At 38.7% G+C, this 12,445-nt stretch overlaps 2 protein-coding genes and 1 long non-coding RNA gene across 6 annotated transcripts in view; 2 read left to right on the forward strand and 1 right to left on the reverse strand.

Annotated features, from left to right (window-relative positions):
- Window positions 1-3,698: 3,698 nt before the first annotated feature.
- LOC120425115 (myosin light chain alkali) lies at window positions 3,699-5,994 on the forward strand. Of its 3 annotated transcripts, none has more exons than XR_005606474.1 (6): window positions 3,699-3,830; window positions 4,025-4,052; window positions 4,373-4,681; window positions 4,745-4,831; window positions 5,097-5,204; window positions 5,652-5,994. XR_005606474.1 is itself a non-coding variant. In XM_039589520.1 (6 exons), exons 1-5 carry the CDS (start codon window positions 3,828-3,830, stop codon window positions 5,141-5,143), a joined length of 474 nt encoding a protein of 157 aa, XP_039445454.1. In that variant the 5' UTR covers window positions 3,699-3,827; the 3' UTR covers window positions 5,144-5,192; window positions 5,652-5,994. The 3 variants fall into 3 exon arrangements, 2 of the variants coding, with proteins under 2 accessions (XP_039445454.1, XP_039445455.1); XM_039589520.1 differs by having other exon boundaries at window positions 5,097-5,192; XM_039589521.2 differs by lacking the exon at window positions 5,097-5,204.
- A 2,656-nt stretch (window positions 5,995-8,650) lies between these two features.
- Window positions 8,651-12,445, forward strand: part of LOC120425109 (microtubule-associated protein tau) — a 29,642-nt gene continuing 25,847 nt past the window's right edge. The window contains exons 1-2 of one of the 2 annotated variants that reach the window (XM_052707351.1): window positions 8,651-8,921; window positions 9,003-9,447. In XM_052707351.1, coding sequence (XP_052563311.1) covers window positions 9,336-9,447 — 112 coding nt within the window. In that variant the 5' untranslated portion in view covers window positions 8,651-8,921; window positions 9,003-9,335. Of the gene's footprint in view, window positions 9,448-12,445 lie in introns of both variants that reach the window. The other variant, XM_039589511.2, reaches the window with a different exon arrangement.
- LOC120425111 (uncharacterized) lies at window positions 9,646-11,793 on the reverse strand. Its single transcript, XR_005606471.2, has 3 exons — window positions 11,329-11,793; window positions 11,199-11,268; window positions 9,646-11,145 (listed from the first exon to the last, which is right to left on the reverse strand). It is a non-coding gene; the product is annotated as an uncharacterized LOC120425111 (long non-coding RNA).

Raw genomic sequence — 12,445 nt, forward strand, 5'->3', positions numbered from 1 at the left:
GTTTTGATAAGGCTGGCACAAATTTTATTTAATAGTTTATGTCACCCTCAAACATATTTTTTCAAAAAACTTCATAATTTTAATGGAAATGTAAGTGCAATCAACTGAAATCAATGTAAAATGGATTCCTCTGCGTTTAGAATCATTTTTGAGCATGCTTGGGTTAGTTTCTTAAATAAAAAAAGATCTTCAACTTAAAAAAAATTACGATATTTAATATCGCAAAAAGTTTTTTTTCGCTAAAATTTATGTTTTCGTCAAATCTTACATTTTTCAAATGAATGCAAAACAACTGAACTAGTGTAAAATGCGTTTTTAAAACACTTTTGGCATTTAAATGTTGGGACTATGGCTTGATATTTCAATTTTTATATTTTTTGCCCATCCCCTCGACCCCGGCCAGAGCCGTGGGAAAAAAGCTTTGAAAATTATTTGCATCGGCTCAATTATTGATAATGGTAAATATGCCTTCAAACTTCGTTTGGCGAATTTAGCAATCAATACGCCAAAGATTGTACGATAACTAACCTGAGATTTAAATGGTACATATAGGAATTACACAAACTAGATGTCAGATTTTATGTTTTATGTGGCATTTTGTAAATATTGTACCTTCAAATGAGATTTAAAAATTATGCAAATGTGCGCTCACTAGGATTTTTTGTTTCTGTCAACTCATATGAGGTTGCTAAAATATTACGTCCATAGATTTTCTGGACCATATAGGGGAAATATATCCATTTCAATCACTCTAAGCCGTTCGACCAATTCTCATCACTTTAGCCGTTTTCGCTATTAAATCCACATTTTCAGATGTATCAACAATGAAGAGTTGCTTGCTCACTTTTTTTTAGCGTGTTATTACTTTGGAACAGTCAAAAACACTTTTTGACAGCTGTAATGCATGATCAAAGTGCTGATAGGCCGATAATAGATATAGGCTGAGAAAGGGTTTAGTTCCCCTACCACCCCTTTTTACACTTTTCCTTTAACTTAAATGTTGGATAGACAGTGCCATGTAGCCTAGTGGTAGGGCTTTCTACTCGTAAGCGGTAGATCGGGGTTCGAATCTGTGATCGGACCAACACTCGATTACTTAGTAAAGAAAATGAAACTTTTATACAGTGAATTTTTAATAGTTTTGGATTGGATTGTAAAAGTTTTTTTTTTGTATGAAAATGGTTATTTTTAGCAATATTTGTTGTGCCCCCTCCCAGATTTTTTGAAAATTTAAGGAATTAAACTTTATTTTGAGAAAAATAAAAACAGTTTCCATAAAGTCACAATCACGAGTAATTAAAATTGGTAGATTTTTTAAGGCTTTAAAACCCTTGAATTGATTTTTTTGGTGTTTATGTCACCTTATTAAGCGTGTAGGACATTTTTTGCGTTTATGATTGATGATGATGTACGATAATAATGATGCATCAAAAACAAAGAATAGGCGTTGGATGGAGGCGACCTTTCAGCTGATACGATTGCTCCTCTGAGGCATGTGCAACGGTTTGAAAAACTAAAAAAAATATCTATAAATTTTTCACAATACCGTGCGTGTATTTGATTGTTGACATGAATCGCAAAAGCCTAAAATACTGATTTTTGAGTGTGATCGTTAGGCTGTTGAGTTATTCCAGGTGTGGGAGTCGTCTCCCTGATATTAGTAGGGGAGAGTGGGGAGACTTGATCCCCTTTTTTTGTATCGCACATAACTCTGTCAATTTCTCACAAATTTATGACCCTTTTGCATGAATTGAAAGCTTAAACATTCAACTATGTTTGGCTGATAAGGGTATTTCATCAGATAAACTCTTAGAATAATGCCAAGCGTTTTAAAAAAATATTTTAAACCGGCATTTTCAAAATGTTGGGGGTAATTTGATCCCCCTTTCAACATTTTGAAGAAATCTTAAGCAAAATGTTTCTTATCAATCCAAACTTTTAATTTTCTATAAGATACAGCAATTTCACATTGCACCTGTACGTTTGTGTTCAAAATATAACAAGTTTAGCATGTAAAATATTTAAAAACTTAAAATTTTCTTTTTTAGACCAAAATTGAGCATGTTTACAAAAGCTGGTAATTTTTGTTTACAAAACATTTGAAAAATGGTTCAAACTGCAGTTAGTTATGTACAACTATACTAAAGGAAACTATGTATGAAAACCCAGCTCAATTAATTAATCTTGAGGCTGATTCCAGTGACTGTAAAAATGCAGGGATCAAGTCTCCCTCAACGCACTTTTTTAAACAATTGATTGTAAAAATAGTATGACGATAAATTTAACGTCAAATGCGTAAGGGTTTTGGAGTTGATATGTTTATCAAACAATTCATGTATAAAAAATATTTTTTTGAATAATTTTTGAGTGTTTTCTATACTTATCAAAACAAAGAAAAAAGATCTCTTGGAAGTTTTTTGCAGCACTTTTTAGAAAAATGTGTGTAACTCAATCTAAACATTTTTAATTTTTTTTCTATGTTTTCTACAATGAGTTTTAGTCAATTTCGCACAACTTTCTAGAACAAAGCTAATTGTTTTACCCACATGCTGACGAGATACAGGCTTGGGATCAAGTCTCCCCGGGGATCAAGTCTCCCCACTCTCCCCTACAAACAAAACACAAAACCAATCCTTCTCCGGTGGAATCGCTGATGGACTCGCAATCCAAAGATCGTCCCTGGGGTGGAAGGTTCCTTGGAGTATGTAGAGGTTTGGGTGCTCTCTCCATTCAAGCCTTTGAACTCCTGATTCGAGCAGAAACTTGCCATAGAGACCACAAAAGACCTGGGGGTCGTTAAAGTTGATGGTTTGCTTTTTGTTGTAGTAGTGTCTTTTGATTGTCGACTTTTATGAAGTAGGATCTGTGATGAGTACTTCGATACCTTGTCATGTAGAACTCTTTTGGTTTAAAATTTGTTGTTTAGATGGCTAGGTTCGATCGAGAGATGTAATATAATAGCATTGAGATATTGAGATATTGATTGAGATAGCATTATGCTTGAAGCTTTCGCAAAACACCGCAGGTTCAGGGCATGCAGACTTTCTTGATTTACACACAATTCTGAAGGTTAAATAGTTTTACTCAAAATGCTGCTTTTACTTTACTTGGAATGCTTTAATATTAGGATGATTTTTTGAATGCTTGTTCTAAAGATAAATAAAAATAGTTATTGAAAACTTTATTTTTTATTGTAAATGAACATCACTTAAAAAGATTCTGCTAACAATCAAATTTCTAAAATTCTAGCTCTTCACAAATTTTCATTTAGTAAGCAAATTATGTTTTTCACTTTTGTAAAGGGAAATGTTAGGTTGTTTTGTGATGGCGCTTCTTATCGTAGGAGTAAAAATACGACTGAGCAGTGAATGTTCGTTGAAAGACGATGGACTTTAGGGAACAAGAAAAACAAGACCTGTGTGACCGTTGATAAACCTTCGATGCTACCGTGTATGAGAGAAAAACATCATGGGTCTGCCAAGTGAGGAAAAGAGATAGGGATCGTCTTCGCACATATCACCGGGCACCGGATTTTCTCGCCGCAGTGGGTCCGGCATGGGAAAATGGGAAAAAGTTACGTTCGTAGGAGGCTTTGAATGAAATGTCTCGACCGGCTGGTTTGGCTCATTGGAAAGTTGCGGCCTACTGCGCATGCCGACCGGTGCCGAGGTACGGATTGGACGTGCGCGAGCTCAAGGTTTCCTGCGCCAAATTCGGCTTTGCAGTGGCCAAATATAACTCGCACTAGTTTTACATCGTCGTGAACCGTGGTTTAGAATCGTTCCTCAGTTGAGTCTACGGCGATCCGCGAGCTACACAAGATCACAATGGTGAGTGCTCCCGAGTTTGAAAAAAAAAGTTGGATAAAAGTATTACTAGTGGACTTGCAATTCTTTGGACTGATGTGTGATAAAGATTCAAAGTGTTCTAGTTCCAAAATAATTTGAACAAACTAAGATTATGTGGATAACTGTGAGCTAAATACAAATTCTAATGGAATACGCATTGTCTTCTCCCCTTGCAGGCAGACCTGAAGGACGTTGAAGTCGAAAGTAAGTATCTAGATTGAAGTTAGAATGATCGATAAAAGCTGAAGTCTGGAAATGTGATTCAATCAGTGTGCTATGGAAATAAACTATAATAGTTAAAAATAAAAGTCCGGAAATTCGACTGATTTAAAGTTCTATTATAAGTGAGCAGTGGTTACAGTTAAATGTGGAAGAACTGGTCGTGCCTTGAATATAATCTTCTAAAATTAGAACTCACATGGTGCAGAAACTCGGTTGAAGCGAGGTTTCCAGACTTTCTATAAACAGATCGTGAATTTCGATTCCTGTTCTCATATTTTCAATCATTTATTAACTTTGTGCAGAGGCGAAGTTCGTGTTCTCCGTCTACGATTGGGATGGCAGCGGTTCTATGGATGCCATGGACATCGGACCGGCTCTGCGTGCCCTGAACCTGAACCCAACTCTGGAACTCATCGGCAAGATGGGTGGAACCAAGAAGCGCGGAGAGAAGAAGGTCAAGCTGGACGAGTTCCTCCCCATCTACGCTCAGGTCAAGAAGGAGAAGGACATGGGTTGCTACGAGGACTTCCTCGAGTGTCTGAAGTTGTACGACAAAGAGGAGAACGGCACCATGCTGCTGGCTGAGCTGGAGCACAGCTTACTCGCTCTGGGTGAGATATTTTATTTCACCCGAAGGTTTCAAAAGTTCTTATAATTTTCTTTGCACTAAACAGGTGAGAAGCTCGACCGTGATGAGCTCGACGATGTCTTCAAGGATTGCATGGACCCCGAGGATGATGACGGCAACATCCCATATGCCCGTGAGTATTTTGTTTCCTATTTGATCAAAACTATGGTTCTTTATGTGGTTCATGTCTCAATAATCAATCAAGTTCATTCAAAAGAATTAAGATTATTGTTAAAACCACAAAATCTTTGGATAAGTAAGATATGTATCTTAACATATTTCCTATGTCTTCCATGTGTCTTTCCATAATTTGTGTTCCTGTTACATCATCGTCCCGGCGTTTGTGTAATTTCTAATTCTTTGTGTCAAATGTGTTCAACGAAATTTTGTGATAACAGCCTTCCTGAAGAAAATGATGGACAACATGATCGTCATCAACCACTAAACGTTACATCCAACACCTTTCAATAACTTAATTTACCAACAAGTAATATGTAAGAGTATTCGTAAGTATTGATCTCCTCACTTTGACGCTTCGTTCGCAAATTATTCATATAAATATCACACCTCTCACCACTTATTATTTAATACATGTACTACGTAGTTGGTCTCGCCCACATTCCAATGTGGTAATGCGTTAGTATTTGGTCCAACTTATTTTTCAGTTATTTTTGGCACGCGGCACATCATGAAAATCTAGAAAAATCTGTTGCTCTTTCACTTCTGCGTGAGTTAAAAATTTGGCGCAGAAAGTTTATTTTTAGAATTTTGAATCGTGATGTGCTGCTGCGCCATGTCATACCACACTGTGTTCACAGTGGTTTTCGTTTATTTCACATAGTTAATTAACTTATTTTTTGTTAACTTTCATCACTAATTTGCTTAGCCTTTGATTATCATAGATTATAATGCAAGTTTTAACTAATGTTTTTTTTTTACTTTTCACTTTATAGCATTTCTTCAGAGATTGTGTGACCATAAACCATAAGCATATTAGACCAAGCTTCTGCAGTTGATTCCGATTGCAGAGAATGTATGATGGTTATATGATTTCTTAACAACAAACAAAGAACCACCACCAAACGTCCAGGGAAATATACTATCTGAACGAATAACAACATCGACGAAGTAAGAAAGAAAACAAACATCTGCGTTTTATCAACATCAGCACGTTAACAAATTAAACTTTGATAATTTATAATGACATCTAGTATGGGAGCGGTTATTATTAATTTCTTTTTTAAGTTTTTAATAAAAGTATATGTATAAAGAGATTATAAAAAAATCCCTGGACTATCCATTTGTTTACATTCTAAAAATATCACATGTACCGTTGGGATTGTAACTTATTTTGAAAAATAAATACAGAGGAATCAAAGGCATAACTTCATTTCACTAGATAACAGAAAGGTTAGTCTGAGAGAAAAAGTAGTAAAAAGTAGTAGTCAATGCCAATTAAAACCTGTTGTCTCCTGGCCCATCAAGAGAACAAAAAATCTTTGAAAACCCACTTTGGCTAAATCTTATGGAGTGTGCTACAATACAATGACAGAATTTATTTAGTGTGATCATATGAAAATCAAATATCTCGATAGGTCTATAGTTTGTTTCATAACACAGCTCTACATTTTCAATGTCACTGACGTTGATTTCTATCATTGGCTATAAGAATTTGGTTACCCGAAGCTGTTTCAACCTAAAGAATAAAATCCTAGTAAATTTCAGGGCAGAAAATAATAGCTCAAATTTTGCTTATATAGTACGGAATCATTCTAGGTTACCAAGCGTCTCCATTGATTTATTTCTAGATTTTTTTTTCTATTCAGTGGAGGCGCTTGGTTTATGATGTATTAAAAATGATTATTTTGCGGGCATTCAGGGGTTTGTTCATGTGGGTGAACTGAGCTCAAATACCAAATATGAGCTTGATTGGACGAAGCAGGACGAAGCCTTTGAACATGAAATGATATTCAATCCTTTCATGTTGATTGTTTAAGCACTTTGGAAACACAATCGATTGTTTACAAATGTTGTTATAGATTTGAATTGAAGAGATCGCAACACTAAACTTTGTTTTTTTTTTAATTCAGCAAAATTAAACTGCGCCTAAACGGCGCGAGGTGTGTCGCATAATTTTTTTTGCTGTACTACTACAGTCTGCCTGAAAAGTTTAAGAGAACCTAATTTAAATTTGGAAATTGATATATGTACTAGTTTCTTCGTTATTTTTTTAAAAGTTATCCCCTAAGAAGAACACTCTTGAAGAATGTCGGGGCCGACATTTACAAAACGGATTCAGTGGTAGTTTTTACTCAACTTATGTTAACATGTTTTGAAGTAAATTTTAACATTCCATAGTTGTCTTCCCTAAGGTGGTGTGAAAGCGTTCAGCTTGTGATGATACATTTCCTTCCCATTACCAAGCAAATTCCAACACCTGTCGAAAATAGTTAACGAAAATGCATAGTGTATATTATTCCCCAAACTTTATTTGTCAGAATGCTTTTCTTCTGAACTCCATTGACGAGAATGTTTGTCATTTTTTTTCTCTTTTGGACATATTGATAACCGGTTTACACTTCAGGTTATTTACAAAATAAGTCAAATTCAGTAACATTTGCGATTTTCCTACAGCCATTTTTTAAAAGAAAAAATAAGGTCTCCAAAATCAACAGGTGTCGATGACGTTGCATTAAGCTGGGGTGATTTTATCAAAAATAGCTTGAACAAAAACTCAAACTTTAAGGGCTAGCAAAGAGTTATAAAGTGCAGAAATTTTCATTGTTTTGTACACCCAAGTCATCGAAATCTGGTCTCGGATAGAATAGTCATCAATGAGACACGGGGAACAATTATAAAATGGGTCTCACAAATCGTAGATTCCAAGTGCGTATACAATGAGACAGTTTAATAACTCTGGCTGTTAAGGTCAGATAGATCTCATATTTTGAGAGCACATTGATAAAAAATGTGACAAACATACAGCTGATAAAAATACAAAAATCATTGAAAGTTATAAACCAAAAGTGTCTCATCGATGACCCACACGTCGCTGAACAAATTGAAAATAAAAAACCAATCCGTTGTTTTAATGTTTCTAAGTTTCAAAATGTTTGAATTAATAATTATTATTATTTAAAAATAGTCCTTTTTAGTTCAAAGTTATTCAGAATAAAAAAACTTTTTCAAAACCTTTTTAGTTCAAAGTTATTCAGAAAACATAACTTCACAATTTTTTGATATGTTATGTGAAATTTTCCGAGGAATCCGATAAAAATATTTTCAGACATAGGGCGTCATCCATAAAGTATGTCACGCTAAAATTGGCCAATTGGCGACCACCCCCCTTCCCCCCATAGAGCGTGACGTACTTTATGGATGACGCCTAGGCAATTTGGTCCCGAGACCTTCAAAACAGCATTTTAAGTTTTCATATGACCTTTTCATATGTTAAGCTAGATTTTTGAAACTTCTTACTATTTTTCTTAAAGAGCCAAACTAATCAACTTTCTTTTGCGTCTAAGACAGCTAACATCGGATGAAATGACGCGGAGATATGATTTTTTGAAAAAAGTGGTTTTTGAGAAAATCGACGAAAATTGCCATTTTTCGGACCACCCTAACACGGCGTAGGTCACCCTAATGGCCAAACGAAAAAAAAAACGGGTAAAATTATTTCGGCCAAGGAACCCCCAGATAAATTTTGAGCCCGATCGGAGAACTTTTTTTCGAACAATGCTGTTTACGTTGGGAACTAAGTATCATGCTTCTCTATTCAAAGTTTTTTACTGAGACTTGAAACCGTTTCAGGATACAAATGCTTGGCAAAAAGCTTTTTAATCAGTCCCGAGCTTTCAACGGTGACTTCAATGAGTGCCATCTAGGAGAATGCCCGCGAACCGCGGCCACGCATGCGTTGTAATCCGAAAAGAGGCGTTAGGCAACTTGGCAAAACGAAAATTCCCTCGCACACAGTCCAAACGGCAGTTTTTATGAGCGCTTCCTAAATCTGTTATCATATCTGCTCCTATCAGCATCAGCATTGTTCGTACGGCGGGCGACAATTTTGCGCGGTGCAGTATAAACAAAAAAAGAAGGTGGACTCTCTAAAGTGGATTACGGATCGGCTGGTCTGCTCCCCAATTGACGCTAGGTTAGGTCCATACGTGATAATCTGGTGAAGCTGTGGTGACACTTGTTGTACAAACAGTCGTCCGACGACGGTCAGTTTTGCTATAGCGATTCGCGAACCTTCACTGCCTGTCGCGCGAATACTCGATTAAAGCTGTGTATTTCTTCTTTAGTGGTAACGTCGTTTTTATAAAAATAGTTCCATCCGCCCATCTTTGCTACTATTGTGGACTGTGACGAACGAGCATCGTTGGGGTCGAAATCTGTGTCCAAAGAGTGAAATAATCATAAGAAAAGGTGGGCGAAAAAGGGCCCTCGCTTTGAAAATTGTTCTGGAAAATAGCAGTGTGAAAAAATAGCGCAGTTCCTACCGTTTTGTGGCGGAGTCTCGTCTTTTCTTTGTGTGTGCACCAGATTTTCCCTCCTCACCCCCTTTGTGCCTGTGTCTGTGTCTGACGCTGCTGTAGAAAAAAAGGACACACCGCTAAAAGGAGCACGCAAGCAAGATGGCGACGGTCGTCGAGAGCACAGCATCGACGTCGGAAAATCAACCAGAAGCGGCGGATGCTGTGATTCAACAACAACAACAGCAGCAGCAGCGTCAAAGGCAGAGTACAGGTAAATAAAGAAGGATTTTTTGAAAAGCAAGTGAAAACAGCGTGATGCAGTGTTTTTGTGTACTTTTGGTGTTTTTGAAAACAGAGGGGATGCTGCGATGATGATGGCGTCTACGTCTACGTTTCATTCTCACAGCAGGGTTAATTGCGAGCAAAAATCGATCGACCCAGAATAGTTGAACAGGTTTAAACTGTTTCGATGAGTAGATTGAATCTCATGATTACAATTTCTTATCAACAATTTACTGCAGTGAGAATTTGAAGGGCGTCAATAAGATTACATTTTCGTTAAAGATGTAGCCGTTGCGATTCGATCGGTTGCAAACGGTGCAGCTTATGCGCCACTCCCGTGAGGGAGACTGCCCGCCATGTTAAATTCGCCCGGTTTGAGACCCTCGAAGAGGTGCTCGGTTGAACTTCTTCCCAGGGAAGAAGCAAGATCGAATCGGCCAGCGTACCAAAGTGACCCACAAGAACGGTACGGAAAGCTCAGCCTCCCGAAAAAGCTCCTCAGAAATCCGCCAGTATAGGACCCCCCGTGCCCGTATGAATCATCATGGGTAGTACCGACACCCGCCACCAGAGAACTTCACGAAGCATGGGAAATACGCAGAACTTTTGCATTGGGGAGGAAGGGACTGGGAACGGACCCTAAAGTGACGGAAGCAGCGCTCCGGATCGACCAAAAAAACTAACACGTGAGCTCATTTTAACTGCAGGGACTTTATTTCACTCCAAAGTAATAACTCATAATTTAGTTGGTGGGGAATCAAGAAAAGGTGCTCGTTTATTGGACTAGTCTAACATTTCGTGTATTTCATTCATTGTTCTGTTCTAGCGTCTAGACATCTCCCTACTGTGTGCGTTTGCTCTCCCTACTGTCTACTCTTCGTTCTTCTGTTACCCCGTGCTTTTGTGCTTGCTCCCGAACCTCAAATCTTCAGCTCGTCAGCTGGAACAGCTGATCGCTGACGACACCGGCAGTCAAGCGGACTGCGGCAGACAAAAGGCACTTAGCGTGCTATTTCGTGGACGTGTGGGGCGTGTCAATAAAGGCCGTCACACTCCGGGCGCATGGTCAACACGCGCTTTAAACAAAATGGACGCCGTCCATCAAAATGGCGTCCGCTCTACGGCCGCAGCCGGAACGGAAAAACGTTCGTGACGCCTTTCGTGGCCGTCACCCTTCACCCGATGAAAAAGAACGGACTCACCGAATGATGATCTTGTTGCTGCTGTTGTTCTCTGCTGCTTGTGGCTGGTTGCTCAGCTCAGGGACGACACGTGGCCGTCAGCTGATGAACAGCTGACCGGAATGCGCGGGACTCGGCCTTACGGGGTGGCTCGGGCCGGTTCAGACGTTACCCGGTTCCGCGGCTGTCAGGTGTTCGCAACCGGACAGGAAGCTCCGGCCTTAGGGTTGACTCCGGCCGGGACTAACGATCTCCGCTGTCCTTCAGTGGTGGTTCAGGGACCCTCCCTTCTTCACCGGGCGATGTGGTTACGGATCGCCTCCTAGCGTGCGCTCACGCTCTTCGTCCTCGTGCTTCGCCTGGTGACGTACGGCGACAACGAGAAGTGCGGTGCGCGGGGAACTTCGTCTCCGTTTTCCTCTGCTGCTTCTGCTGCTCGTGTGTTCGCGCTGCTGCTGGGCTGGTGCTGCTGCGGGATGGTTAGCGCTGTTGCTAACGGGCGAATGCTGTTCGGAGAAACGCTATAAGCACATGCACGGTTTCTAAATGAGCACATTACCTTTTCTCCTGTTCGCACACAAATTAAACAAATTTTAGCACTAGCGCACACACGACAAACTAACGGGAAACTAATAAATGGAAATTTAATTAGTCAACAAAAAATGGAACACGTCACTATACTAAATTACATTTTGTACAAAAAGCCAAAAACTCGCGGTACAAAACGCGCACTTCCACTCTCGTTGATAGCTGGGGACAAAGTGAACGAGCCCTGGAGTCCTCAGAATAGGGAAGGTCGCAACGGACGCTCAAGCGGTTTGACCGGAATTACGTCATTCCTTGAGATGCTCTCTGGGTAACTGCGTGCGACAGAAGTAGCGAACTCCCCATCCCTTTTTAGCAACTGTGTTCTCGGGTCTAGCTGTGGTGTTCTCTCACTGAGGTAGTTCAAGATCGGCTCATCTCTCTCAAGAGTCTCTCTCCGGGTCTTAACGCAATCGGTCCAAAACAGGTTGAGTTACCGTGGTGAATACAACAGAGCTATTATAGAAAAGTGCAAGCGGAGTTTGACTAAACGGATTTTATTGCAAAATGTAAATAAATAACATTTAACATTCAAACAAATAAATAAATAATTTTGCCAAACAGGCCAACTGTTACAAAGAGGAGGCTTCGATCGACAATCGTCTATTACTAATCATAATCATAACTATATATGCAATAAATATGATTTGTTTTAATACAAACAAAACACACAAATAAGTTATTTCAAGCACAATAACTGCAGTTCTGCGTATCACACAATTAAAATTTTTGAAGTTGATGTCAGTGAACACCTCAGTTTCGTCTAGGTATATTAAATTTGGGTTCCCTGAACACGCTTCAATCAACAAAATTGAATTTTTAGTGGAATTCCCGCCAATAAATAAATTGGTAAATTTGTAGTCTAATGCTTTGGTAGGTATGAGAAAAAGTTTAAAACGAAGCGTATTGAGCTAGCTGCTTTAGACATGTTTTGCTAATCATTTCAATTTTTGGTTCCGTATGAAACCATTTAATAACCATACAGTTATTCTTGATGTTCGTTAGTGCTCTCAAACTATTGTCCTGGATGATATGCCCATAAGTTAGATCTCATTTGAATCAAATACATTTTGAACATTACAACAGTCTACATCAGTCTACATTTTTGCTAGATTATGCTATTGTCTCATTTTATGATGAGAATTTCTTTTAGAAAGATTGGTTCCTGTGGAAATCTACTCTTTTCTGTTCTGCATTGGTGTTAAACAATGTAATGGAGGT

Source organism: Culex pipiens, chromosome 1, assembly GCF_016801865.2.
Source record: "Culex pipiens pallens isolate TS chromosome 1, TS_CPP_V2, whole genome shotgun sequence".
In the NCBI taxonomy this organism is placed as follows: Eukaryota; Metazoa; Arthropoda; class Insecta; order Diptera; family Culicidae; genus Culex; species Culex pipiens.